The sequence below is a fragment of the Drosophila sechellia genome, chromosome 2L, assembly GCF_004382195.2.
Source record: "Drosophila sechellia strain sech25 chromosome 2L, ASM438219v1, whole genome shotgun sequence".
Classification (NCBI taxonomy): Eukaryota; Metazoa; Arthropoda; class Insecta; order Diptera; family Drosophilidae; genus Drosophila; species Drosophila sechellia.
The window spans coordinates 4,376,499-4,397,563 of NC_045949.1; the positions used below are offsets into that span (position 1 = coordinate 4,376,499).

General features: G+C 47.8%; 12 protein-coding genes and 1 long non-coding RNA gene across 19 annotated transcripts in view; 4 read left to right on the top strand and 9 right to left on the bottom strand.

Moving 5' to 3' along the window:
- Window positions 1-2,698, bottom strand: part of LOC6613339 — a 36,970-nt gene extending 34,272 nt beyond the window's left edge. The window contains exons 1-2 of the mRNA XM_002037779.2: window positions 2,421-2,698; window positions 599-885 (exon numbers count right to left, since the gene is read on the bottom strand). The gene's annotated coding sequence lies outside the window, so the exon portion shown is untranslated. The remainder of the gene's footprint in view (window positions 1-598; window positions 886-2,420) is intronic.
- Window positions 2,699-2,920: 222 nt separating this feature from the next.
- On the bottom strand, window positions 2,921-3,569 carry LOC116803533 (C-type lectin 37Da). Its single transcript, XM_032727227.1, has 2 exons — window positions 3,494-3,569; window positions 2,921-3,426 (listed from the first exon to the last, which is right to left on the bottom strand). The coding sequence occupies exons 1-2, from the start codon at window positions 3,567-3,569 to the stop codon at window positions 2,975-2,977; spliced, it is 528 nt and encodes a 175-aa protein (XP_032583118.1). The 3' UTR covers window positions 2,921-2,974.
- A 350-nt stretch (window positions 3,570-3,919) lies between these two features.
- LOC6613342 (protein FAM32A-like) lies at window positions 3,920-4,498 on the top strand. The gene has a single exon (XM_002037781.2). The coding sequence runs from the start codon at window positions 4,006-4,008 to the stop codon at window positions 4,360-4,362; it is 357 nt and encodes a 118-aa protein (XP_002037817.1). The 5' UTR covers window positions 3,920-4,005; the 3' UTR covers window positions 4,363-4,498.
- On the bottom strand, window positions 4,377-6,173 carry LOC6613343. The gene is made up of 2 exons (XM_002037782.2): window positions 5,965-6,173; window positions 4,377-5,906 (listed from the first exon to the last, which is right to left on the bottom strand). Exons 1-2 carry the CDS (start codon window positions 6,106-6,108, stop codon window positions 4,575-4,577), a joined length of 1,476 nt encoding a protein of 491 aa, XP_002037818.1. The 5' UTR covers window positions 6,109-6,173; the 3' UTR covers window positions 4,377-4,574.
- Window positions 6,174-6,220: 47 nt separating this feature from the next.
- Window positions 6,221-8,261, top strand: LOC6613344 (elongator complex protein 3). Its single transcript, XM_002037783.2, has 4 exons — window positions 6,221-6,325; window positions 6,388-6,629; window positions 6,686-7,551; window positions 7,610-8,261. Exons 1-4 carry the CDS (start codon window positions 6,304-6,306, stop codon window positions 8,136-8,138), a joined length of 1,659 nt encoding a protein of 552 aa, XP_002037819.1. The 5' UTR covers window positions 6,221-6,303; the 3' UTR covers window positions 8,139-8,261.
- Window positions 8,258-10,129, bottom strand: LOC6613345 (solute carrier family 17 member 9). Its single transcript, XM_002037784.2, has 3 exons — window positions 9,839-10,129; window positions 9,385-9,772; window positions 8,258-9,330 (listed from the first exon to the last, which is right to left on the bottom strand). Exons 1-3 carry the CDS (start codon window positions 9,904-9,906, stop codon window positions 8,467-8,469), a joined length of 1,320 nt encoding a protein of 439 aa, XP_002037820.1. The 5' UTR covers window positions 9,907-10,129; the 3' UTR covers window positions 8,258-8,466.
- Window positions 10,130-10,384: 255 nt separating this feature from the next.
- Window positions 10,385-11,046, top strand: LOC116803638. 3 transcript variants are annotated; one of them, XR_004363707.1, is made up of 3 exons: window positions 10,385-10,481; window positions 10,545-10,712; window positions 10,955-11,046. It is a non-coding gene; the product is annotated as an uncharacterized LOC116803638 (long non-coding RNA). The 3 variants fall into 3 exon arrangements; XR_004363709.1 differs by having other exon boundaries at window positions 10,396-10,481; window positions 10,554-10,712; XR_004363708.1 differs by having other exon boundaries at window positions 10,397-10,498; window positions 10,554-10,712.
- On the bottom strand, window positions 10,726-14,420 carry LOC6613346 (PHD finger protein 14). Its single transcript, XM_002037785.2, has 2 exons — window positions 12,160-14,420; window positions 10,726-11,787 (listed from the first exon to the last, which is right to left on the bottom strand). Exons 1-2 carry the CDS (start codon window positions 14,333-14,335, stop codon window positions 10,940-10,942), a joined length of 3,024 nt encoding a protein of 1,007 aa, XP_002037821.1. The 5' UTR covers window positions 14,336-14,420; the 3' UTR covers window positions 10,726-10,939.
- Window positions 14,421-14,598: 178 nt separating this feature from the next.
- On the bottom strand, window positions 14,599-15,832 carry LOC6613347 (tRNA selenocysteine 1-associated protein 1). Its single transcript, XM_002037786.2, has 2 exons — window positions 15,717-15,832; window positions 14,599-15,655 (listed from the first exon to the last, which is right to left on the bottom strand). The coding sequence occupies exons 1-2, from the start codon at window positions 15,750-15,752 to the stop codon at window positions 14,681-14,683; spliced, it is 1,011 nt and encodes a 336-aa protein (XP_002037822.1). The 5' UTR covers window positions 15,753-15,832; the 3' UTR covers window positions 14,599-14,680.
- A 183-nt stretch (window positions 15,833-16,015) lies between these two features.
- Window positions 16,016-16,600, top strand: LOC6613348 (NADH dehydrogenase [ubiquinone] 1 alpha subcomplex subunit 2). Of its 2 annotated transcripts, none has more exons than XM_032727835.1 (3): window positions 16,016-16,219; window positions 16,281-16,391; window positions 16,449-16,600. In XM_032727835.1, the coding sequence occupies exons 1-3, from the start codon at window positions 16,122-16,124 to the stop codon at window positions 16,528-16,530; spliced, it is 291 nt and encodes a 96-aa protein (XP_032583726.1). In that variant the 5' UTR covers window positions 16,016-16,121; the 3' UTR covers window positions 16,531-16,600. The 2 variants fall into 2 exon arrangements, with proteins under 2 accessions (XP_032583726.1, XP_002037823.1); XM_002037787.2 differs by having other exon boundaries at window positions 16,026-16,219; window positions 16,281-16,387.
- Window positions 16,601-16,614: 14 nt separating this feature from the next.
- LOC6613349 (probable pseudouridine-5'-phosphatase) lies at window positions 16,615-18,221 on the bottom strand. 3 transcript variants are annotated; one of them, XM_032727832.1, is made up of 4 exons: window positions 18,112-18,221; window positions 17,778-17,912; window positions 17,249-17,467; window positions 16,615-17,130 (listed from the first exon to the last, which is right to left on the bottom strand). In XM_032727832.1, the coding sequence occupies exons 2-4, from the start codon at window positions 17,839-17,841 to the stop codon at window positions 16,718-16,720; spliced, it is 696 nt and encodes a 231-aa protein (XP_032583723.1). In that variant the 5' UTR covers window positions 17,842-17,912; window positions 18,112-18,221; the 3' UTR covers window positions 16,615-16,717. The 3 variants fall into 3 exon arrangements, with proteins under 3 accessions (XP_032583723.1, XP_032583722.1, XP_032583724.1); XM_032727831.1 differs by lacking the exon at window positions 17,249-17,467 and adding an exon at window positions 17,506-17,724; XM_032727833.1 differs by lacking the exon at window positions 17,249-17,467 and adding an exon at window positions 17,506-17,724 and having other exon boundaries at window positions 18,108-18,192.
- A 383-nt stretch (window positions 18,222-18,604) lies between these two features.
- LOC6613350 (60S ribosomal protein L27a) lies at window positions 18,605-19,773 on the bottom strand. 2 transcript variants are annotated; one of them, XM_002037789.2, is made up of 4 exons: window positions 19,699-19,773; window positions 19,147-19,464; window positions 18,786-18,920; window positions 18,605-18,696 (listed from the first exon to the last, which is right to left on the bottom strand). In XM_002037789.2, exons 1-3 carry the CDS (start codon window positions 19,699-19,701, stop codon window positions 18,792-18,794), a joined length of 450 nt encoding a protein of 149 aa, XP_002037825.1. In that variant the 5' UTR covers window positions 19,702-19,773; the 3' UTR covers window positions 18,605-18,696; window positions 18,786-18,791. The 2 variants fall into 2 exon arrangements, with proteins under 2 accessions (XP_002037825.1, XP_032583725.1); XM_032727834.1 differs by having other exon boundaries at window positions 19,573-19,715.
- Window positions 19,774-20,292: 519 nt separating this feature from the next.
- LOC6613352 (39S ribosomal protein L27, mitochondrial) lies at window positions 20,293-20,944 on the bottom strand. The gene is made up of 3 exons (XM_002037790.2): window positions 20,807-20,944; window positions 20,589-20,752; window positions 20,293-20,529 (listed from the first exon to the last, which is right to left on the bottom strand). Exons 1-3 carry the CDS (start codon window positions 20,868-20,870, stop codon window positions 20,326-20,328), a joined length of 432 nt encoding a protein of 143 aa, XP_002037826.1. The 5' UTR covers window positions 20,871-20,944; the 3' UTR covers window positions 20,293-20,325.
- Between the last annotated feature and the right edge of the window lie 121 nt (window positions 20,945-21,065).

Sequence of the window (21,065 nt, forward strand, 5' to 3'; positions counted from 1 at the left end):
ATGTCAGTCTCAGTCTGAAAAGTCGTTTATCCACGTATATGGTAGAGAGCCCGACGTGACTCAAATCGAAAAGTTTATTGACATTTTCCGCTGTTTCGATGTGTGTGGCTCACTTGCCGGTTTTTCTTTATACCCAATAGAAATATTTTTATTGTGAGACGAGAATTATAGCAAAATTCAAAGGCAATGTCTATCATTTAAGACAAATGACTATACATTTAGCCTCAGAATTTAGTTTTAGTGATTTAGTTTTTGTTAACAGAATAGTTTTGATTATTATCGTTTCTCGCCTCATGGTAAATAATAAAAAATGGTTCTCATAAAAAACAATAAGCTGACTGCCAAATTGATTTAGGTGCTTTTATACGCACCGCAAGCAAATCAAACAATTTTTCTTAGGGGCAAAGAAAATACACATTTTTTGAATAATTTGTCGATTTGGGCAGTTTTCCAATCAAGCTTTAATTATGTGTTATTTCTGCTGGCCTCGCTGCTGTAGCTTTTTATGCGACTTCATAGCTCATTTAAGTTGGAGCTTAGTTAGGGAATAATCGATTGAGCGAGCAAAATGACGAAAAAAGCGAATGTTTGCACTCACCTTCAGAGTAGGCCACCAACTAGAATCTGCTGCGCCAAGGATTCGGAATAAGGATGAACGAGGGGCTGCGCCGCGGAGGAGAGCCAAGAACAACCACAATGGCCAAGTAGATGGATGCCTGGGCGCTCGGATGTTTGGATGCGCGGATGCTGCAGGATGTTTGGATGGTTTATTCTTGTCCAAGGTAACGCAGACACACGCGTGCTCCGGAAGGCAAACACAAACAAAAACGGAATCAACTCGCTCTAAACGACCACGAAATGTTGCAGTGTTTCTTTTTTTCCGCGCTGTTGTTACGAAAATTCACGCATCAGCAGAAGGCAATCTTCTTGGGCTTTGTTTCGCTTGCCCTCTCTCTTTTAATTAGGCCAAACTAACTGGCATTATCTGCATTCGTAACGATTATGGCCAGCATTGTTCCGCCAATATTAATGTAAATCTCGGTCCAGCTGGCATAATGGCCAGCACAGCACGCGAATAAATATTATCTCAATGCCAGATTGCGTATACGCCGCGTCGGCGCAATGCCAATCGCACGATTTTCGCTAATGGCATTTCAATACGAACAGCAGGAAAAACGGCTGGCTGACCACAGCGAAGCCTTTGCATGAATAATTCACGCTTTTTTATTACACCGCCCAAAAAACACAGACATCATGTGTGTGCTGAATAATAGAAAAGCTGGCGCTTAATAATGCACCGCACTGGAAAAGGCAGCGTGGGCGGTTGTGCCAGGACCTGTTTTGCATAAAGGTCATCCAGTATACGACAAACTTCAACTTGATGTGCAACAGTAATGAAAAAGTTGGCGACTTTTCCGCCAGCCCGTTGCCCTCTTCTTCGCCACTTAACTTCGGACATTGAAAAAGAGATTTGTACGAACTGGACAAACTCTGGAGCAACATGTGCTGGCCAAAAGTTGTGCCATTCTAATTTAACCATGTTCTCGGTGACCTCAAACATGTAGAGTTCAAATCATATGATTTTTAAAATAACTTATATTTAAGTCCTTGAAATCGTTTTTATATGATTCGATTATTTTTCTGTTTATTAATTAATTTCCACATTAGTTGAAATTCAGAGATCAGAAATCTAATTGAAAGTTATTTCCATCCTTTACATCCTTTCATGACATTGAAATGGCTCTTTGTGGCAACTGTTGTTATTGACGGAGCAAGTATTACAGGACCTTCCACAAAGGAGGCTCGGAGAGCGAGAGAGCGACGGAAATGCAAAAGCGAGACAGGTGTCAATTGTGTTGTGTTACCTGTTACATGCCCTTGGCTACCACTGCGTGTGCGTGTGTGTGTAGTTTTGAGGAGAGTGTGCGGATGAAGTCGCAGCCTCCTTGGCAGACTTAACCCGTAGGATTGTGCGTTTTGGAGGCTACGGTAATCGTAAATCGTATGCAAATGCCCTCGTATTGTCGCGTTTGACGGCGACGCTCGCATAAAACTAAGTGACAAAGAAGGACATTAAAGTTTGTGGGCCAAAAGAACCTGGTAGACACACACACACACAGACACACACATAATATTATCCCTTGCCATGAAAATGTGGACGATGATGATGATATTTTCTGATATTGTTCATTACATTGTTGTGCTTTTACGACTGTTATCCTTGAGTGAAGAACTTGCTACAGGATGCTAACACGGGCACACACACACACACTCGCACGCTCAAGCAGGCATCCACACTCTCTCACGCACACGCATGTGCGGAAGGAGCGAGCTTTTACGGCAGTTTTTGCCTAAACCGTTAGTTTCCGCCAGCAAAAAGAGAGAGAAAGAGCGAGGCTCGGATTGAGCAGAATTTTCACCTTCGCACTTTCAACTTTATTATTTTATTCAACTTTCAAACTTTTATATATGAAATGCATTTGTTATGATTTTATTTAATAAATTTTCTTTTGTGTGTATGGACACAAAACACGACTTTGGGTCACACCGTTCACTTTGAAACCACTCATTCGAAATCACTTCGCTGCAGGAATTTCTCGCAGTGTTTTGGCCTGGGCCGTTTATGAATATGTTTTTCAATTTTTAAATATTTACAGTCGCGCCTCCAGCGAACACAGCACACACGGTATGTTGTTCCGTCGCCCGTTGGATTAGAACTGAATCTGAATGCCAGCGAAATGCTAACAAGTTCGTTCGGGAGAACGGCCACAATTTCCACCGAGCTTTTCCTCGGGTGGGTGGCGCAAGAGAGGCGAAAGAGAAAGAAACGCGGCTTAAGAGAGAAAGCCCATACTGCGTGGCATTTGAATAAGAGCACCAAAAACTTACACACAATATCGACATATAAAAGGATTGTCACTCAAATTATTCAAAATTTGCCTTTCAAGCTGACAATGATGTATCTTATACACCTTTACGGACATGAATTATATTTCGGCTGAACTTCTTCGCAAATATAAGAACTCTCAAAGTTGCAATTCCGATCGTTAATTCCTGGCACTTGTGTCGATCTCCAATCAGATCCCAATTCAACGCAATGCTCGTCATTATTCTTGTTATTTGGTTCTCCATTGTACCACAAATCCGTTGACAAGGGCAGTCCATTGGAAAACCAGGCATGTTTTCCGTTGTTTCCCAAATCCGTTCCGGAGGTCCAATATCTCTCGAAAATTTTATTTTCTAAAAGGTATTCGGATACCAGGCGCAATTCGTCTAAAGTTTCAAGAGTGATTAATTCCGCTTGTAGTTGTCGACAAGTTCCGTAGGCACCAAACCAATTTTTTTTAAGTTTTCGTTCAATAAGATAGTAACTGTCTCCGATCCTAACAAATGTTTCATTTGTTGCCTCAAGCACCTCATGAGCTCCTATTAAATAATCAAAAGTCAGCCTCCATTGAATTAATTTATAACTTCATTAAAAACAAAATCTCACCGGCAACATTTCTAGAAACCTCAAACAGAAATAGTGTTACCAAAAAGGTAGTAGATCCAGTCAGTTTAACAATCATCGTGGTAATGGTAAGAAAATCCTGAGTAGGCCATCAAGGCTCGGTAATCTCGTTAATTTCGCGTATCATCGCAATTACCATGGGTAATACCGTTTAAATTTAACATTTTATATTATAACAGTTGAATGTATGTAATGTATTGAACAATTATTTTTAATCTTACAAGACTATTTTTATTTATATTAGAGGTTTTTAAGTTATTCATGGTTAGATTAGGAAGCTTACCACGAGTGACAACCAAAAAGTAACGTATTTGTAACATCTTCAAATGTATTCGATAAGATGTCGTCGATATATTTCTTGCAAGGTCAGAATATCGAATATCAGAAATTATGTTAAGATAACAACGTGCCGTAGGTGTAAACAAAAACCAGAAAAACCTAAACAGATCGGATTCATTACCGATCCATTTCCAGATAGAACACCCATTGAAGAAATGTCCGACGAGTACGCCTGTGTGGCCAAGGGCAAGCTTAAGTTAAAGAACGATTCGGATCTCAAGAAGAAAAAGAAGAAGCACAAGGGCAAGGACAAGGAGAAGGAGCTGCAGAAGGCGTTCGTGGAGCAGCAAATAGCGGAATCGGGGGCCACATCCACTTCCGCCACCAGTGGCTACGAGCGGAAGCTCACCAAGGCCGAGATGGCCAGTAAGAAGCAGCAGGAGAAGATGCGCAACAAGCGAATCATGGACAAAGCACAAACCACCCACAAGGAGCGCGTGGAGAAGTTCAACGAGCACCTAGACACGCTCACCGAGCACTTTGACATCCCCAAGGTGTCTTGGACGAAGTGAGGAGACGCCGCTCGTAACTTAAAGCATACATTTATTATAAGGTTAAGTAATTTCGACTACGTTTCAACCTGGGGCGCAGGAAAAGTGAGAGGGGAGGCCAAAATAAACAATCCAGATGGCACAACTAAGCTAAATACACAGACATATGTAGTTACAACGTAAGGGGTAGTTTCCAACTTTCAGTCCATTGTCCTTGGAGGGCTTTTGATCTTCTAGCGCGGTGCAATTAGCTCATACATGGCGTACTTCCATGTCCACGCGCGCACCAGTTGCTCGAACCGTTCGCGCTCGTGCTCATAGATGTATCCAAGTTCCGGCTCCATGCAGACCTCGGTATACGGATCGGTCAGCAGGCTCTGCACCGAAAGCAGCACCTTAGCCACGTTCAGCGCGAGAGACCAGTTGTGCTGCTGGAAGATGTCGATGCCCACGTCTCCATGCCGCGACACATTTGGATGCAGGATTTTGGTGAGGAAACGTACTGTGGGCGGTGTCATCGGATATCGCTCCGGGAAGTAGATGAACAGGAAGAACTTGCCGCCTTCGTAGGGACTGCCCGGTGGCCCCAGGATTGTCGCCTGCCAGTAGTTGTTTTGTCGATCCAGCGGTATGGCCGATATACCCTCAGATTCGTAGCTGTTCAACAAATTTGCTTCACCGCGCAGGAAGTTGTTGCGCATTACGTTGCCCGGCTCCCGGTCGCCCAGCTGTGGATCTGCCTCCTGTGCGTCCTGACCCCGACCGCCCATCTCAATCAGGCAAGTGCGACAGAAGCAGGAAGACATCAGTGCCCCGTACAGCCGATACCAGTTGGGATTGTCCGCCAAACTGTCGAACAGCGGCCAGCGCTGCTTGATATACGCCTTCCACATGCTCTGGGCCGTGTTTTTCCCGACAATGTGGTGCCATTGCTTGCAAACTTCACTAGCCATCCACAGCGACATGTCGTCCAAATAGGCGAATATCTTCAGCATCACCTCGACGGGTATTATGTTGACAATGTTTCTGCTGCTGCCACTTGCTCCGCTTCCGCTGGCGGTATTGTATTCATGCACTCGCTCCCTTCCATCGGCCAGCTCATGCATGTAATGGGGCAGAGCCAAGGGAGCCGTGGCCCGCGGACGCTTAATGGGTAGCAGGAAGGGATTAATGGCTCTCTCGTGCTCGAAGTCGCGCTCAGGAGACTCGCGTCGTGGGGCCGCAGCCTCCGGCACCGGCTGGGGCAGATCTATAACTGGTTGGGCTGGCTGTTGATCCTGTGGCTCCATTGGTGGCTGCGGATTTGGATGTTGTGGCACGGCTGCCGGTTGGGGGTCCTCCAGATCCTCAAAGCCCATGATGTCTACGTCGTTTTCGGTCTCCTCATCCTCCTGCTTGTCCTTGAACGGCGGCTCGTCGTTCCCAGAATCCTCGTCGTCGGAGAGCTCCGTGAGCATCTCCTCCGCCCGCTGTGCGTTGTAAAGGAAGGCGTGGCAGGCGCCACACAACGGTTCCCCGAAGTTGGGCCCATAGTAGCCGTTGCACACCCAGCAGGTGTTACTATTCTGAAAATTGGAAAGGCTATCAATCGGCCCGCAAGAAACTAGCTTGTTGTATACACACCGAAAAAGAGAAGGTCGGCTCTACCAGCTGGTGGTGTTCCTGGTCCGGATCGTCCGGGTCGTCCATCTCGTCGCCACTGCTGGCCAGTTCCTTTAGCAACTGCTCCTGGTCCTTTTGCTGCTGCGCTGGCACGCAGCTAGTCATTTTATCCAGAACTCCCGAGAAACTGGTGCTAAAACAAATAAATAATCGACAAACGATAGACCATCTAAAGTGTTACCAAGTGGTGTTTGCTTCAAAACCTGGCAAACAGTGTTGTAGTTATCGGACTATTGGTCGGTCGATAACCGAATCAAAACAAACGTCACACGTGCAATTTATGTGAAATTCATCAGCAAAATGAAGGCAAAAAAGAAGTTGGGTAGGTAACGTAGCTAGGAAAGTAATTCTTTTAACGCCCGTTTACCCCGTCAATTATTCCAGGCGTGGGATTGAGCCGCCAGGAACGGCAGGTGCTCGTCATCGGGGAGATCATTCAGGAGCTGCTAAAGGCGCACGAAGCCAAAAAGGATGTAAACCTTAACCGGATGAAATCATTGGTGGCCTCCAAATATGGACTGGACAGTTCGCCGCGCTTGGTCGACATCATTGCAGCCGTGCCGCAGGACGCCAAAAAAATTCTGCTCCCAAAGCTGAGGGCCAAGCCCATTCGCACAGCAAGTGGCGTAAGTCGCACTTTATTACACAAGGCGAACTATTCATTTCAATTATTCTAATCCAGATCGCCGTGGTGGCCGTCATGTGCAAGCCGCATCGTTGTCCGCACATCAACATGACCGGCAATATATGCGTCTATTGTCCCGGCGGACCGGACAGCGACTTTGAGTACTCGACACAGTCGTACACAGGCTACGAGCCGACCTCAATGCGAGCCATCCGGTCGCGGTACGATCCCTTTCTTCAGACCCGACACCGCGTTGAACAACTAAAGCAGCTGGGACACAGTGTGGACAAGGTGGAGTTCATCGTAATGGGCGGTACCTTCATGTGCCTGCCGGAGGAGTACCGCGACTACTTCATCCGCAACCTGCACGACGCCCTATCCGGCCACAGCAGCGCCAATGTAGCGGAGGCCGTACGCTACTCGGAGAAGTCGCGCACAAAGTGCATTGGCATCACCATAGAAACAAGGCCGGATTACTGCCTCAAGCGGCACATATCGGATATGCTTAGCTATGGTTGCACCCGGTTGGAAATCGGTGTGCAATCGGTTTACGAAGACGTAGCCAGGGATACGAACCGTGGACACACGGTGCGAGCGGTGTGCGAGAGCTTTCAGCTAGGCAAGGATGCTGGCTACAAGATCGTGACGCACATGATGCCTGATCTTCCCAATGTGGACTTCGAACGCGACATCGAGCAGTTCATCGAGTACTTTGAGAACCCTGCCTTTCGCTCTGACGGCCTAAAGATCTATCCCACGCTAGTCATTCGCGGCACTGGTCTCTACGAGTTATGGAAAACCGGGCGGTATAAGTCATATCCGCCATCCATGCTTGTCGACCTAGTGGCCAAGATTTTGGCCCTTGTACCACCATGGACGCGAGTGTACCGCGTACAGCGCGACATTCCCATGCCGCTTGTTAGGTGACTTGACCGATATAGCCGATGTATTGAATATACCTGACAATTTTCTTCTTTTTAGTTCCGGCGTGGAACACGGAAATCTCCGGGAACTGGCGCTGGCCCGCATGAAGGATCTTGGCACCACTTGCCGCGACGTTAGAACCCGCGAAGTTGGCATTCAGGAAATCCACAACAAGGTGCGCCCTTACGAAATTGAGCTAATTCGTCGGGACTATGTAGCCAATGGCGGCTGGGAAACGTTCCTCTCATACGAAGATCCTGAACAGGACATTCTCGTAGGCCTTCTTAGGCTGCGAAAGTGTTCACCGGATACCTTCCGCCCGGAACTGAAGGGAGAATGCTCCATTGTGAGAGAGCTGCACGTATATGGCTCAGTCGTGCCGGTTAATGCTAGGGATCCCACCAAGTTTCAGCACCAGGGCTTCGGTATGTTGCTGATGGAGGAGGCGGAGCGAATTGCTCGAGAGGAGCACGGCAGCACAAAACTGGCGGTCATATCGGGAGTGGGCACCAGGAACTACTACCGCAAAATGGGATACGAACTTGACGGACCCTACATGTCAAAGAGCATAGAAGAAATTAACTAAATCTAGCGTTAAATGACTGTCCTAGTGGTATGTTGATGGATTAAACATTTGTATTTATCACGCTAGGAGCAGTAAGATTTCGCTACTTAAAACTACTCTCTTAAATATATACATTAATATATAGAATGAATCGATTTATTGGCTAAAACTCACAGGGTCCTTTCAAGTATCAATGATACCACATATTTTTGGCTTTAATATCTCACAAAAACAACTAAATGATCGTCAATCTTAAATAATATAATCTGCATGAACATAAATCGATCCACTCCAATATACCCACACATAAATAAGTTAGTTTCTGCTGAGGAAAGTGTGCAAGAGAATGTTAAACGATGGCTTCCGCCGAACCAAAGACCATAAATATGATCCAGCCAACCAAATTGATGCCAGCAGCGGCGCTGAATACCATCGGCCAGCTTTGTGTGAGCTCCAGAATGTGTCCGGCCAAGTATACTCCGAGAAAGCCAGGAATCGCGCCCACTGTGTTCATCAGGCCAAAGACGCTGCCCGAATGCAGAGGTGCCAGGTCCTGGGGATTCACGGTTACCGCGTTGTTGTGGAAGCCCGTTCCGCCAATGATAATGGTCATGCAGATGAGCGCCGTATGGAAGTCCGAGGTGCGGCTCATCACAAACAGGGCCAGATTCTGAGCGGCAAAGCAGCAGCTTTGGATGAGCTTGCGCACCGTCGTCGTGTGCCATTCGCGAGCGAGTAATCTGGTGGTCAAGTACTTGGCGAATAGCGTGCACGGTGGAAGGGCAAGCCACGGGATCATGTTCACTACCCAACCCTTGGCGTGTGGAAAGCCGTCGTGGAAGTATGTGGGCAGCCAGGAGAGCAGCACGAAGAAGCAGTTCATCTCGCAGGCGTGGGTCAGCACACAGGCCCAGAAGGACAGCCGACTAAAGTATCGCAACCAAGGCACGGCTGTCGTCTCTGCCGGACTCTTGTTAGCGCAGAGTCGGGACGGCATGGCAATATTAATAATTCGGTTTCGCTCGCCGGCCATTGCATAGTAGCGCAGCACCAGCGCCCATGCGATGCCCATCAGTCCTATCACCCGGAATACATACGACCAGCCGAAGTAGTCCAGCAAAAACGATCCCATAATCCCAGTCAGAAGAGTACCCAGAGCCGATCCCGCTGTGAGCAGCCCAAAGAAGCTGCTTCTCTCATTGGGGCACAAATTCTGCAAACGATTAGGTTATACTTTATGCGTAAATTTATAAAATGAGGTAAGCACCTGACTGGTTAGACTAATCATGCTGGGAAAGTGGACGCCCTGAAGAGCGCCGTTCAGAATTCGAATGGCAACAATGAACGGAATAGCGTAACTTTTGATGGAGCCCGCCGTCCAGATGATAGTGGGCATTAGGAATGTGATAAGCGACCAGCCGATGGCGGCGAACAGAATGACTCGTTGGCCTCCAAAACGGTCGCTGAAGTAGCCGCCCATAACCTGCGTGAGTGTGTAGCCCCAGAAGAAGGAGCTGAGCACAGTGCCCGAGTCGGTTTTGCTCCACTTTTGGGCGGATGCCACGGCCGGCACAAGAAGTGGCATAGTGGTGCGGGTGGAGTACAGCATGCAGGTGCCCGTTATCAGGGTGATGAACCAGACGCGCTTCTCATGCCTGCAAGGATCCAACTGAAGAGTTGTACTTGGGGAGGTCTAGTGAGCCGTATGCTGTGAGACCCACCTGGTCCAAATGCTCTGCGTGTCCACCAGTTCCCCGCGCAGCAGCGAATATTTCAGCTTCTCGTCCATGGTCACAAACTGGGTCCGGAACTATTGCCACTGCTTCACGTCACATATCAACTCCAACTGCGTCGCTTGCCGCTGTGGCATATTTTACTGCCCTTTGTTTACTTTCATTCACGTTGGCGACTAGACACCCCAAGTATTTGCGCCTGTAAAAATTATGTTTTTACGTGGCCGTTTTTCCAACAGCCGCTAGACTAGAGCATAGTGCGGCTTGGTCGACTTAGCTATAGACTTCGCTCTAGAGCATATTATCTTTTCAACAGTATTGTATCGAAGATATAACATATACCGTTGGTAGTTCAAGCCAAATAAAAATGTAAAATTAAAACATAAAGGTTATATTTCCTTTAAACTGACTATAGGTTACAAATATATAGTAATAAATTAACCTAAGTAATATGTTAATATTCTCTACTAACCCCGGTGTAGGGGAAATCGAATAGAACATCGATTTTGTTGTTTATATGAAATCGAATGCCGTGAATCGATTATTATTCGATAGCACAACATGTTATTCCGCTCCTACAGCACATTTAACTGAAATACAAGTGCAATGCCGAAAAAAATACAAATCCAAGGTATTTGGAAGATAATCGTATGAATAATTATATATTTGGTACTTGTCCATAACTCTGATTAAGTGTTTTTAGTAATATGATGGAAAAATGCAGAGCTTGCTTGCCAAAATACCAAAACATGGTCAACATTTTGAAGCAATCTGTGGAGCGTGAGATTTCCTTGGCTGATATGATTGTGCATTCCACCGGATTTTCAGTTCAAAAAGAAGACCCATTTTCTGAATTTATTTGGTAATATTTTTATGGTTTTTTATTATAATATGTATTTATAATTATTTTAAATAACTGAACCGAACAATTCAGCGAGTGACATATTACAATTTGGTCAATATTTTATTTTTAATATGAATGTAAATCTTACTTTAATTTATTTTGTATATTCAATTTTAGTTTTGTAAATATCGCACGTACCTAATGATATTAATAATACAAAATCTACCTTAAAATCATGTTTGCTTCTATTTCTTGGGCAGTGCATCCTCGTCCGTGGGATCACAGTCAGCACAGTGCCAGGAGTAGCCGCGAATCTTGGGCGACTTCTTGAGCGGCGGATCGAGACAGGCGAAGTGGTAGTGCCGGTGGCACTCGTCGCAGGTCACCACCTGGTTGGACTTGCCCGTCTGGCTGCACACGCAGCAGCTGATTTCCACAGTAGGCTTGGCGTTGGACACCCGTGGTCGACCCACACGTGGCTTCCGGGGACTTGCTTTTCGTGGACTGACCTTTCTTTTAGGTGATGGTGTCGGGTTGACAGAAGCGCTGGCCGCAGTCTCCTTGGGCTCCCGAACCTTTTGCGGCGACGCTGCCGGCAGCACGATGGGTGCCAAGGCTTGCTCCCCTCCCTGGACGCTGTCCTCGACTGTTTCAACTGAGGTGGGGCGCGAGGCTTCGTCCACGGAGCGCACCGCATTGGCCGGCACGTAGAAGTATTGAGACTCCGGGGCATCCTCGCCGGGTAAACGCAGAGCCTTGAATATAATTTTTATGGTGCTGCCCGAGGTGTTGCCCACGGTATCCAAGTGGGTGGAAGACTCGTCGAGGTGGGCACGCTTTTTTCGCTTCCGTTTATGCTCCTTTCCGATGGATTTCTCTGTGTCCGACGACAGGTTGTGTTTGTTTTTGTGCTTGTCCTTGCGCTTACCCTTTCGCGATAATTTTCCACTGGAGTCGTCAATCGAGTCCTCGCAGCCAGATAGGTTAATGACGATAGTATTAGGCGTGGGCATAGTTGGAGCTGCCGCAGGAGTAGCCGCCGAAGCAGCGACTGGAGCAGCATCAGTTGTGGGAGTGACATTTTCGGCAGGAACTGGCGGAAGAAGATCCGTGACATTAGTTTGATCATTTATTATTTATTACTAAACATACCTGAATTTACGCAAGTTATATTTTTTTTATTTTTAGTTAACAAAAAAAAAAAACAATTTCTTATATAAAATACTAATTTTTTATTATTAAATAAAAGTAAATAAAGGTCAATGGTTGAGATCGTTTTGTTACCACTTTATATGTACAAGCCAAAATGAAACAAGTGTAGTGAAAATCAAGATAAAACAGAAAACAAATTTTTTCATAAATCATAAATTTCTGTAACCATTAAAAAATAAACCAAAAACTCCAAATCAGCAATAATAATCTAAACAGGTATTGTGCCAAATCGCATTCTTTACAATGAACTCACCATTAATTGGTGTTTTACATGGGGATTGGAGTTTAGGCCGTTTCGGCGACTTAGTCAGATCTTCTATATATTCCGGAGCAGGAGCTGGCAGGGATTTGTTGAGCGCTCGCTTGGTGTGTGACTCCTTGGGGACATTGACAGCGGCCACTGGAATATCGTCCAGCGAATATCGATCCACATAGACCAGATGGCCATCCTTATTGAAACGAGTGCGTGACTTTCTCGGGCCCGATGAGATCTCCGTGACGGCATCCGACCCCTCAGACTTGTCGCAGCATTCGGAGCACTGCCAGCCATACTGTTTGGATTTCTTTGGGGGTCGTGTGAGCGGCGGATTCAGGCAGCCCAGGTGGTAGTGCAGATTGCAAGTGTCGCATTTGACCAACAGATGCTGATCCTTGCTCCTTTTGCAGATGCCACAGGACACAGAAGGGGCTGCCTCCACGGATGCCGAGGAACTGCTGTGTTTGCCCTGTTTGGCATGAGTACTGAGCATGCGTGACGAGTCCATTTTACTGCCCGGTGGCCCCAAATGACCCAACGGAAAGCCCACGCCCATTTTTAGGGCAGCTGCCGTAGGCACCGAGATGGGTCGCTGGGGAGGAGTCGGCGTACTGGTCTTTGGCGGCGCCTCTGGCAGTGGATGCGCTATAAGATCCACGCTCGGCAGCGTCATGTTGGGTGCAATTTGGGCCAATGCCGTGTGCAGAGACTTAATGCTCGTTAGCAGGGAATCCTTAGCGGCCTTCACCGCCTTGCGCTCCTCCAACGCACTGTCGTATTGAGCTCTCAGCACGTCCTGATCCTTGGACAAGATAGCGTTGTGCGAAATAAGCTCCCGCTGCTGCTGACGGAAGTCATCCATGCGGACTATGCGGTCCATGTAGTAAGCAGTGAACTCAACGCTGAATGCCGGCGCAATGTGCCACTTCTTCCGAATGTCCGTCAAGGCGTTGATATGCGCCTCGCGCTGTTCCAGATGCTGCACATCCACCGACATAATCTCCGCCTTGGCCAACAGGCGACGACAGGCGGAGGCCGAGGTGGTGAGCAGGCGTGACATTTTCTGGGTTGGCACCCACGGCGTGGGCTTAAGCTCCTTGTGCCTGGCATACTTGTGTTGGATCTTGAGCAGCTTACGCTGAATGCGTGCTTGGGCTGGATTCAGGTGAGGAGCAGGTGTCTCATGTTCGGCCGCTACCGCCTCTTTTTCCCTCGCCCGTTGCATCATATTGAGCCGCAGTGTGTGGTAGTTGCGTCGTCGCTTCTTGATCATCTCCTTCTCCGAGTGCACCTTGCAGTGGGCGTAGAACGGATCGGCGGCGTCGTCCTCGTGGTGCGCTTCGATGAGAAAGCCGGCCACCTGGGCGCAGGTCACGTGAAAATAAGTCTTGCACATGCCTGCATCACAACCAATGCAAACGCCCGTGCGAGCGAATAGAGCGTTATCGCAAAGGGAACACACCTTGGCGCCCCACTTGCTGTACTGCATCTCGAAAAGCGTTACCGAGGAGAGCTGCTCCACTTCGCCAAAGGCCACGCCGGGCACATACAGAGCGCAGATGAGATGCACCCACTTGCCCACGTCGGTCTCCTTGTAGATGCCGCCCTTGTTGGGACACAGCTCGCAGTCCGGTTCCGAGACCCCAGCACGACAGGCCTCGCAGAACCACGGTTCCGTCGAGCAGGTGGAGTTGGTACTGGATATGCTCACGTTGTCGCTGACGCCATAGCATCCTTCGTGGACAGATACGCCGCAGGAGTCGCACTCCACGATCTCGTTGACGTCGTCGCTGCGTTCGCCCAGGCAGACGCAGCACATCCGCTTGGCCGGAGCACTGGACAGCTGGAGAGGCACACGAGGCACTGGTGCGGCCGGGGAGGAAGCTGCACAGTGGTCCACTCCATTAACCCCGTTCTCCAGTGGCGACGGTTCCGTTTCCGCCAACAGCTGCCGTAGCTGCAGTGTCGAGTCCTCGCTCTCCGCATCCGAATCCGAATCAGAATCGGAGCCACCACTGGCGTCGCTGCTGCTCCCGTCGCCATCACTCTCGTCCTTCGATCCGTCCGAGCAGTTGTCGATGTCCGGCAGGAAGTCGCTATCCGAGGAACTCTCGCCCAGGTCAAAATCGAGCAGGGCCTGCGTGGTAATCTTCGGCTGTCGCGCTCGCTTCATGATTCAGCGCTTATTTAGTTCGAAATTTTCTGCACAATACCCGAAAGTCTCGGGCCAAGACGGAAACTATCGACAGTCGATAGGCCAACATGGCGATGACATGGACAGAATGATATTCCGTCTGTATATCGATAAAATAAAATATATCTGTTATAAGGATATTAAGGACATTTTGAACAAATTTATCCTTTATTTTTAATCTTTTATGAAAAAATGTTGATTTAGGAGCATAAAAGTAGGTCCATAAACAATAATGAAATATATACGCTACAGTCAGGCTTTTGTATTTTTTGTTAATAACTAAGCTGTAATTATAGTAAGCTATAAATATAGTAGATAAGTATCCTAAAAGACCTCCAGCTGCTCAATCGGCAGCCACTTAGAGCTCTCCAGAGCATCGTACAGACGGCGGTCGGCATCAATGGCCTCGCGGTTCAGTTTGTCCACATCCAGGACGAACTTGTGCTCCACCAGTCCGTACTCATCCTCAGCTCCATTGGCGGCGGAAGCGGTTTGATGTTGCTGCTGCTGCTCGTACTGGGCGCTGCGTTGTGCGCTCCAGGCCTCGGCGTGCTGGGCCAGAGTCTGCGGATTAGAGTGCGACTGCGACATGGCCTGCTGGTAGTATGCAGCCGCATCTGTGATCGAAGCACCGGCCTGCTCGTAGTAACCCTGCCAGGCCTGGTATCCCTGCCAATAGGTGCTGGTGGGGTCGTAGTACTGCGAGTAGTCGGTGCCACCTGCTGCGGTCACTCCGCTTCCATAGCCATAGTTTGTGCTGCCTTCGCCCACAGCACCACCCAACTCGGATTTGGGTTTGGGCACGGCATTGCAAATCTTTATGGGCTTGGTTCCCAATCCGATGTACCCGTTCATGTCGTACAGCGCTGACTTCTGCTCATCCTCGATTCCAAATCGCACAAAGCCGTAACCCTTAGAAAAGCCCAGGCTGTCCAGGATCACCTTGGCGGTTTTGATCGATGTGAACTTGCTCGAGAACACCTTGTACAGCTGATAGTCGTCCACATCCGAGCTGAGGTCGCCCACCCAGACGCTAAATTCGCGCTCATTTCCGGGCAGTTTATACGAGTTGCTGGCCGAGTTGAGACGGAATCGCACGATGGGATTGGTGCCCGGAATGGGCTTACCATTTAGCTTGTGCATCGCGTCCAGCGCATGGTCATCGGATATGAAGTTGACGAAGCAGTAACCGGCCGGTTCGCCCGTATACTTGTTGCGCATCAGGCGCACCGTTGTGGGATCTTCGCCCATCTTCCGGAAAGCGGCGATTATAAAGTTCTCCGTCATGTAGGACTCCAGCTGAAATGGCCATGCGGGCTTTAAGGGTCATGTGTCTAGGTTAATGCACGTTGCTACTTACGCTTCCCATCCAAAGTTGACAATGCACGGACGCCATTATTGCTCAAATACGTGTTTAATTGAATATTTTCCAGAGACAAATGATGTTTACCAAAACAAATAAGTGACTGACTGGCCGTCAAGCATTTATCGATACTTATCGATGTGGGCAAATCAAATGCTGACCAGGTGTCATCCCAGACAACAGCCTTGGTTCTTGTCTTTGGAATGGATATTCAAACGACGCATATAATGGTTCGAGTCTCTGGTGACTTAGACGTTATTTTAGCGTGTTCCAAAAAGTAATGTTTTAAAAAAAACAATAATACCAATATGTAATCCAAGACAATTTGACAACCCTATGTAGTAACGACATTTAAATAGATTTACTTCCTGAACATTTCAAAATCGTAACAGTGGTGCCAAGATGCGTATTACTCTGTCCCGGTTGGCCAGCTTCACTTCAAAACTGAAGGAGCTGCGGATCATACTGGATCCCAAAGGAGACACTTCCAAGGGAGCCAGGTGAAATTGTCATTTTCCGCTTTTAAATTATATAATTTGCTAAAGAAGCGTTCCTTTACAGGGAATACGTGGAAAGGTTCTATCCGAACCTGAAAAAGAGCAATCCCGACCTGCCGATCCTCGTGCGCGAGTGCTCTGGCGTCCAGCCACGGCTATACGCCCGCTATGGTAAGTAGATGAGCATAATGTGTGCTGCTTGGTTCCCCCACATCGATTCCCATGTCCGCAGGCAACGCAAGGAGGTGTCCCTCTCCCTGGCCAACCAGGCTGCTCCTGACATACACAAAAACCTAGAAGCGGTTGGCAAATAGAACTTACGCTGGGAAACTATGTAGATAAGGCACAAAATAAAGGCAAAGCCAGATGCTATATACACACATACATATACGTGTATATCGGATAACATTTACACTTAAATTCATTTTCTTGGTAGGTACATCGATTTCCAATTACAGCAATAGCATCTCTTAGCTACAAAAAGTACGTCAGCCATTAAGTTCAATCCGTGAAGGCGGGTAGTCCGAACTGCTCCGGCTTGAAGTCCGCCAGGGAACCCAGCACCTGGGTGGCGTGCGAGGTCTTTTCCTGAGACAGTCGTGGGTCCGGCACCATTACCACCTGCATTCCGGCGCTGTTGGCAGCCGTCACGCCGTTCGGCGAGTCCTCGAACACCAGGCAGTCGGACGGTTTGGGCGGGACACCGAATCTGCCGGCGGCCACTAGGAAAATGTCGGGCGCAGGCTTGCCATTGACCACCTCCTTGTCCGACGAGCCGCAGACCTTGTGGTTAAACAGGGAGAACAGCTCCCGATGCTGGGCTGTCTTCAGTTCGACCATGTCGGCGCCAGAGCTGGTGGCCAAGCAAAAGGGTACCTTGTTGGCGTGCAGGTGACGCAGCAGGCGCTCAGCACCTTGAAAAGGGAAGGGAGCACACGATTAACAAACGGCTTTGATCACAGAAGGATAGTAATTGAAGCAGAAGTATTTATAGGGAGAAATGCCGATTAGTTTTCTGGTCGTGGTGCTAACCTTCCAGCAGGGGTACGTTGTGGAATCGCTCGTGGCACATTTGCGAGTACCGTTTGAGATAGTCTCCGGTGGTGATGGGCAGATGGCACTCGGTGATGGCTATCTCCGCCGAGCGCTGGTCCGTGGTGCCCATTACCCGGAAACGCACTTCCACTGGATACGGGCGGCCAAAGGAGGCGGCTATTCGCCTGGTGACCTCCTCGTATATCCTCTCCGAGTCTGAAACGTGACGGCAAAGCGAGAACGGGGATTAGTACCTGGCATCAATTGGGCGTTCCGCATCAGGATCTCGGCGTTGGCGCGCTGCTGGCGGGCGTACTCCTCCCACGATATCGGCAGCTCGTAGTGCTCGACCATGAACCGGGCCAGCGGTTCCGTCTGCAGGCCCATGACCTGCTCCTTGATCTCAAAGGGATATGCCTTGCCGTAGGGCTCGAGGATCATTTCGGTGGCCACCGTATAGAGGCGTTCGGTGTCTGTTCGGCAAATAGTTAACACAAAAAGCAGACACAAGCACGGCAGCACTCACCCAGCAGCAGGCCGTCCATGTCGAAGACGCAGTGCGTCACCTTTCGCAGAACTTTGTTGGCCATCTCGCAGCAGTTCTCCTCACTCTGGGCTCCCGATTATGTAATGTTACGAAGTCAACAAGTTCGTTTCCTGGCTGCAACACAGAGGTCATAATCAAGTTACTTTGCACTGGAACATCCCCCGCCCACTCAGGCATGCCTCCCACTTTGACTACATTTCCTGGATTCGGTGCCTCTTGTTCGGTCGTGTCCTTGACCCAAGGTCGCCGCACCCCCTCACCCACAGCAAGGTCAAAGATGGGAGTTGCCCTCATCCCTGCGGCCTTGACCTACACGTAATCTGCTTCCGCCTTTTGCAATATCGCGCGTCTCGTACTTTTCCGCCTCTTCCGAATTTTTCCGCGAGCTTTCTGCCCGGCGCTGTGTGACCGTAGCTGCGAAGGCGCAAAAAGCCTAGACGAGAATAGTGCTAAATATGGAGGGACTAACTGATATTGCGCACCGACGCAGTTATACTCTACATTACATCTGGTAAATACATTTTACTTATCACCTATTCTTCTTTTTTGTTACAACAAGAATATACATTCTTTTTATATTTTCGAACTCATTTAAAATTTTCCATTTCTTGGTAAATCATTTAAATTATATGTTTTCCTTTGCCACAACAAACTAACAACATAGAAATATTTCTTTTTAAAAATATAATGGAAAGTTTCAGCAGGATTAGAATTCAAAGTTCTAAACAACTTGTGCCAAACGAGCAGCAAATGAAGCCCCCCTAAAATACCTTTTAGTAAACACCACATTTTGTCGGAATAGCAGATACTTGTTTTTCTTTTAAATTTATTAAAAAACAAATACATTTTTGATGGTCGAATGTATTCCACTTGCTTTTTTCTTCTGTAGAGGAGGAATCTGCAAGGAAAGCAATGGCAATTAGGTACTGCACTTCATAGCTTTGACGACGAATAGATAAGGCAGCTAACCTTGGAACACAAGCTTACCTTAACTTAGGCGCTCAGCAAGCAAACACCGCCGGCCTTCTTGATCTTGTCCTCAGCCTTCTTGGAGAAGTACTTGGCCTTCACGATGACGGGGCGGGCGGGCAGGTGACCACGGCCCAGTAGCTTGTAGTAGCCCTGTGGGGAGATGAGAAGAACAATACAATACAATGGGTTACAGCAGACGGTGGATGGGTGCACATCCTCTGCAGGAACTGCTGGCTTTGATCTGAAAGGCTGTCCTCTACACGGTGAGAGCAATTGTACGGTCGCATTCTGTCCGCCCATCGCCTTGGGTGTATCTTCATGTTGAAAGCGGCAGCAGAGTTCGCATAGCAGGGTGTGGAATTCGAGCGAAACTTACGAATTTAACCAAGTCGATAACGGGAGCCTTGGTGCTCTTCTCCTTCTCCAGCTCGGCGAACTTCTCGGCTCCGACCAGGGACCATAGCTTGTCCAGGTTGATCTCGGGCCTGAACTTGTGCTGGCGACGCAGATGGAAGTTCCTCATGCCCACCTTGCCGAAGTAACCAGGATGGTATTTGTCGAAGTTGATGCGGTGGTGGTGCATGCCACCAGCGTTACCGCGACCTCCGGGATGCTTGCGGTGCTTGCCGATACGGCCGTGACCGTGGCTCACATGACCACGCAGCTTCCTGGTCTTCTTCCGCTTGATATTCGACTGTAAGGAAGGAGATCAGAACAGAAACGTGTTTTCATTGACCATTCCTGAATCATTTTCACCCACGTGCTGGAGGTTATGTTTACTTGCTCCAGTCGCTGTGCTCACTTGGCCATTGCAGTCAGTGGGCAGGCATGCTGCATCACTTTGAGTGAGCTCTTCTTTTTATTCCACATCATTCGCCTGCCCACAAACCACATTTTAGGTGCACCACATTTACCGACGTCCACTCACCATCTTTAAAATTGTAGGAAAGAAAGAAGCGAAGTTGGCTGCGGTTGTAGCAGTGTGACCGGCCGGCAGCGATAACAAAAAATACGAAATACCATCCGGCCAGAAAATAAATACCCCTAATTACCATTTCAGTGCCAGAAAATATCACGTACACACTACTATATTTAAAATTAATTTAAGTTTATATTGATGACGAAAATATATAATCAAACATAATTTAACGTGTTATTAACTATAAGCCCATTAAATTTAATTTTACTACAAAAATAATAAATAGGTTTTTACATTCAAGGATAAAAAAAGTGCAATAATTTCATACATTCGTTTTAAAGCATCAAATAATACTTACTAATGATTATATCTTTGTTATTTTACAAAAAAAAATAAAAAGAAGTGCTATTGCAGTTCGCAATGTAAAAAGTTTTATTGACAACCGGCTATTAACTGAATTCATTTTAAATTTGGGAAATGTATTCGATAGTTGGTTCAGAGCACTGCTAAATAAAGTGCTGTAAAAGGGTTGGGCTGTCATGTAAATATAACAGGTGCTGTTAAGCACATCGATGTTAATCGCCAAAAATTCAAATATTCACATTTCCATTTTGTTTAAATTTTTTATTTAGAAACCTAGATTTCCTCAACTAAACGAAATCGCTGATGCTGATTTTCAGGCACAACATTAAAGAACTTCTTATAGATGGGCTGGCCCTGGCGGCCAGCGTAGTTCCGCTGAATCCAAGTGTGGTCCCAGTTGGGATCGATGGCCTCGCAGGTCACATAAACCTTGCCGTGCTCCATGGCGAACAGGGTTCCATTGCGGCCAAAGCCCACCTTTCAATGGGAAAAAGGATTAAAATAAACAAGGGCTATCTACTTCCTGCGCTACTCACATTCAGGCCCGGATGGAAGCGCGTGGTGAGCTGTGTGGCCAGTATGGTGCCCTCGGAGACGTGGTGGCCATCCTGGACGCGCCATCCGCGATGTTTGGGCCTCGCATGGCCTTTTTTGTTCCTCGTACTTCCGCCGGTTTTCTTGCTGGCATTGCGCACGGTGCCTGAATGGGATTGAATCGATTAGAATCTGCAGTCGTTTCGTGGGAAGCCCTTACTCATCAGCGGCTGGTCCGCCTTCAGGTACTGCATGGTCAGCTTTTGCATGATATTAAACGACATATTTGTGATTTTATTCCAGTAACGAGGTTTGTTTATGCAATTCCAGATGGGCACCAGTGTGACCCCCGAGTTCAGCTAGATATAGAGTATTATAGCCACTGTTGCCAACTGGTGTTAATAAAATCTAGCTTTTATTTTGAGCAGTATTATATATGCTATAAACTATCGTTTTAGTCGTTAATGTATCTGTCACTT

Bases quoted from the DNA above. Each gene is read 5' to 3' on its own strand.
- LOC6613343 (XM_002037782.2), bottom strand. From the start codon at position 6,108: ATGACTAGCTGCGTGCCAGCGCAGCAGCAAAAGGACCAGGAGCAGTTG. The intron at 5,907-5,964 runs GTGTGTATACAA...TCCAATTTTCAG, and splicing joins AGCCGACCTTCTCTTTTTCG to AATAGTAACACCTGCTGGGT.
- LOC6613344 (XM_002037783.2), top strand. From the start codon at position 6,304: ATGAAGGCAAAAAAGAAGTTGG. The intron at 6,326-6,387 runs GTAGGTAACGTA...CAATTATTCCAG, and splicing joins GAAGGCAAAAAAGAAGTTGG to GCGTGGGATTGAGCCGCCAG. The intron at 7,552-7,609 runs GTGACTTGACCG...TCTTCTTTTTAG, and splicing joins ATTCCCATGCCGCTTGTTAG to TTCCGGCGTGGAACACGGAA.
- LOC6613346 (XM_002037785.2), bottom strand. From the start codon at position 14,335: ATGAAGCGAGCGCGACAGCCGAAGATTACCACGCAGGCCCTGCTCGAT. The intron at 11,788-12,159 runs GTGAGTTCATTG...TTCTTCCGCCAG, and splicing joins ATGTAAAACACCAATTAATG to TTCCTGCCGAAAATGTCACT.
- LOC6613349 (XM_032727832.1), bottom strand. From the start codon at position 17,841: ATGGCCAACAAAGTTCTGCGAAAGGTGACGCACTGCGTCTTCGACATG. The intron at 17,468-17,777 runs GTGAGTGCTGCC...GTCACGTTTCAG, and splicing joins CATGGACGGCCTGCTGCTGG to ACTCGGAGAGGATATACGAG. The intron at 17,131-17,248 runs GTTAGCACCACG...TCCCTTTTCAAG, and splicing joins CAACGTACCCCTGCTGGAAG to GTGCTGAGCGCCTGCTGCGT.
- LOC116803533 (XM_032727227.1), bottom strand. From the start codon at position 3,569: ATGATTGTTAAACTGACTGGATCTACTACCTTTTTGGTAACACTATTT. The intron at 3,427-3,493 runs GTGAGATTTTGT...ATTATTTAATAG, and splicing joins GGTTTCTAGAAATGTTGCCG to GAGCTCATGAGGTGCTTGAG.
- LOC6613342 (XM_002037781.2), top strand. From the start codon at position 4,006: ATGTCCGACGAGTACGCCTGTGTGGCCAAGGGCAAGCTTAAGTTAAAG.
- LOC6613347 (XM_002037786.2), bottom strand. From the start codon at position 15,752: ATGGCGTCCGTGCATTGTCAACTTTGGATGGGAAGC. The intron at 15,656-15,716 runs GTAAGTAGCAAC...TGGCCATTTCAG, and splicing joins GTCAACTTTGGATGGGAAGC to CTGGAGTCCTACATGACGGA.
- LOC6613350 (XM_002037789.2), bottom strand. The intron at 18,921-19,146 runs GTAAGTTTCGCT...ATCTCCCCACAG, and splicing joins TTATCGACTTGGTTAAATTC to GGCTACTACAAGCTACTGGG.
- LOC6613348 (XM_032727835.1), top strand. From the start codon at position 16,122: ATGCGTATTACTCTGTCCCGGTTGGCCAGCTTCACTTCAAAACTGAAG. The intron at 16,220-16,280 runs GTGAAATTGTCA...GTTCCTTTACAG, and splicing joins GACACTTCCAAGGGAGCCAG to GGAATACGTGGAAAGGTTCT. The intron at 16,392-16,448 runs GTAGATGAGCAT...CCATGTCCGCAG, and splicing joins CTATACGCCCGCTATGGTAA to GCAACGCAAGGAGGTGTCCC.
- LOC6613352 (XM_002037790.2), bottom strand. From the start codon at position 20,870: ATGTCGTTTAATATCATGCAAAAGCTGACCATGCAGTACCTGAAGGCG. The intron at 20,753-20,806 runs GTAAGGGCTTCC...AATCCCATTCAG, and splicing joins GGCGGACCAGCCGCTGATGA to GCACCGTGCGCAATGCCAGC. The intron at 20,530-20,588 runs GTGAGTAGCGCA...TCCCATTGAAAG, and splicing joins GCTTCCATCCGGGCCTGAAT to GTGGGCTTTGGCCGCAATGG.
- LOC6613345 (XM_002037784.2), bottom strand. From the start codon at position 9,906: ATGGACGAGAAGCTGAAATATTCGCTGCTGCGCGGGGAACTGGTGGAC. The intron at 9,773-9,838 runs GTGGGTCTCACA...GGATCCTTGCAG, and splicing joins ACGCAGAGCATTTGGACCAG to GCATGAGAAGCGCGTCTGGT. The intron at 9,331-9,384 runs GTGCTTACCTCA...AATCGTTTGCAG, and splicing joins TGATTAGTCTAACCAGTCAG to AATTTGTGCCCCAATGAGAG.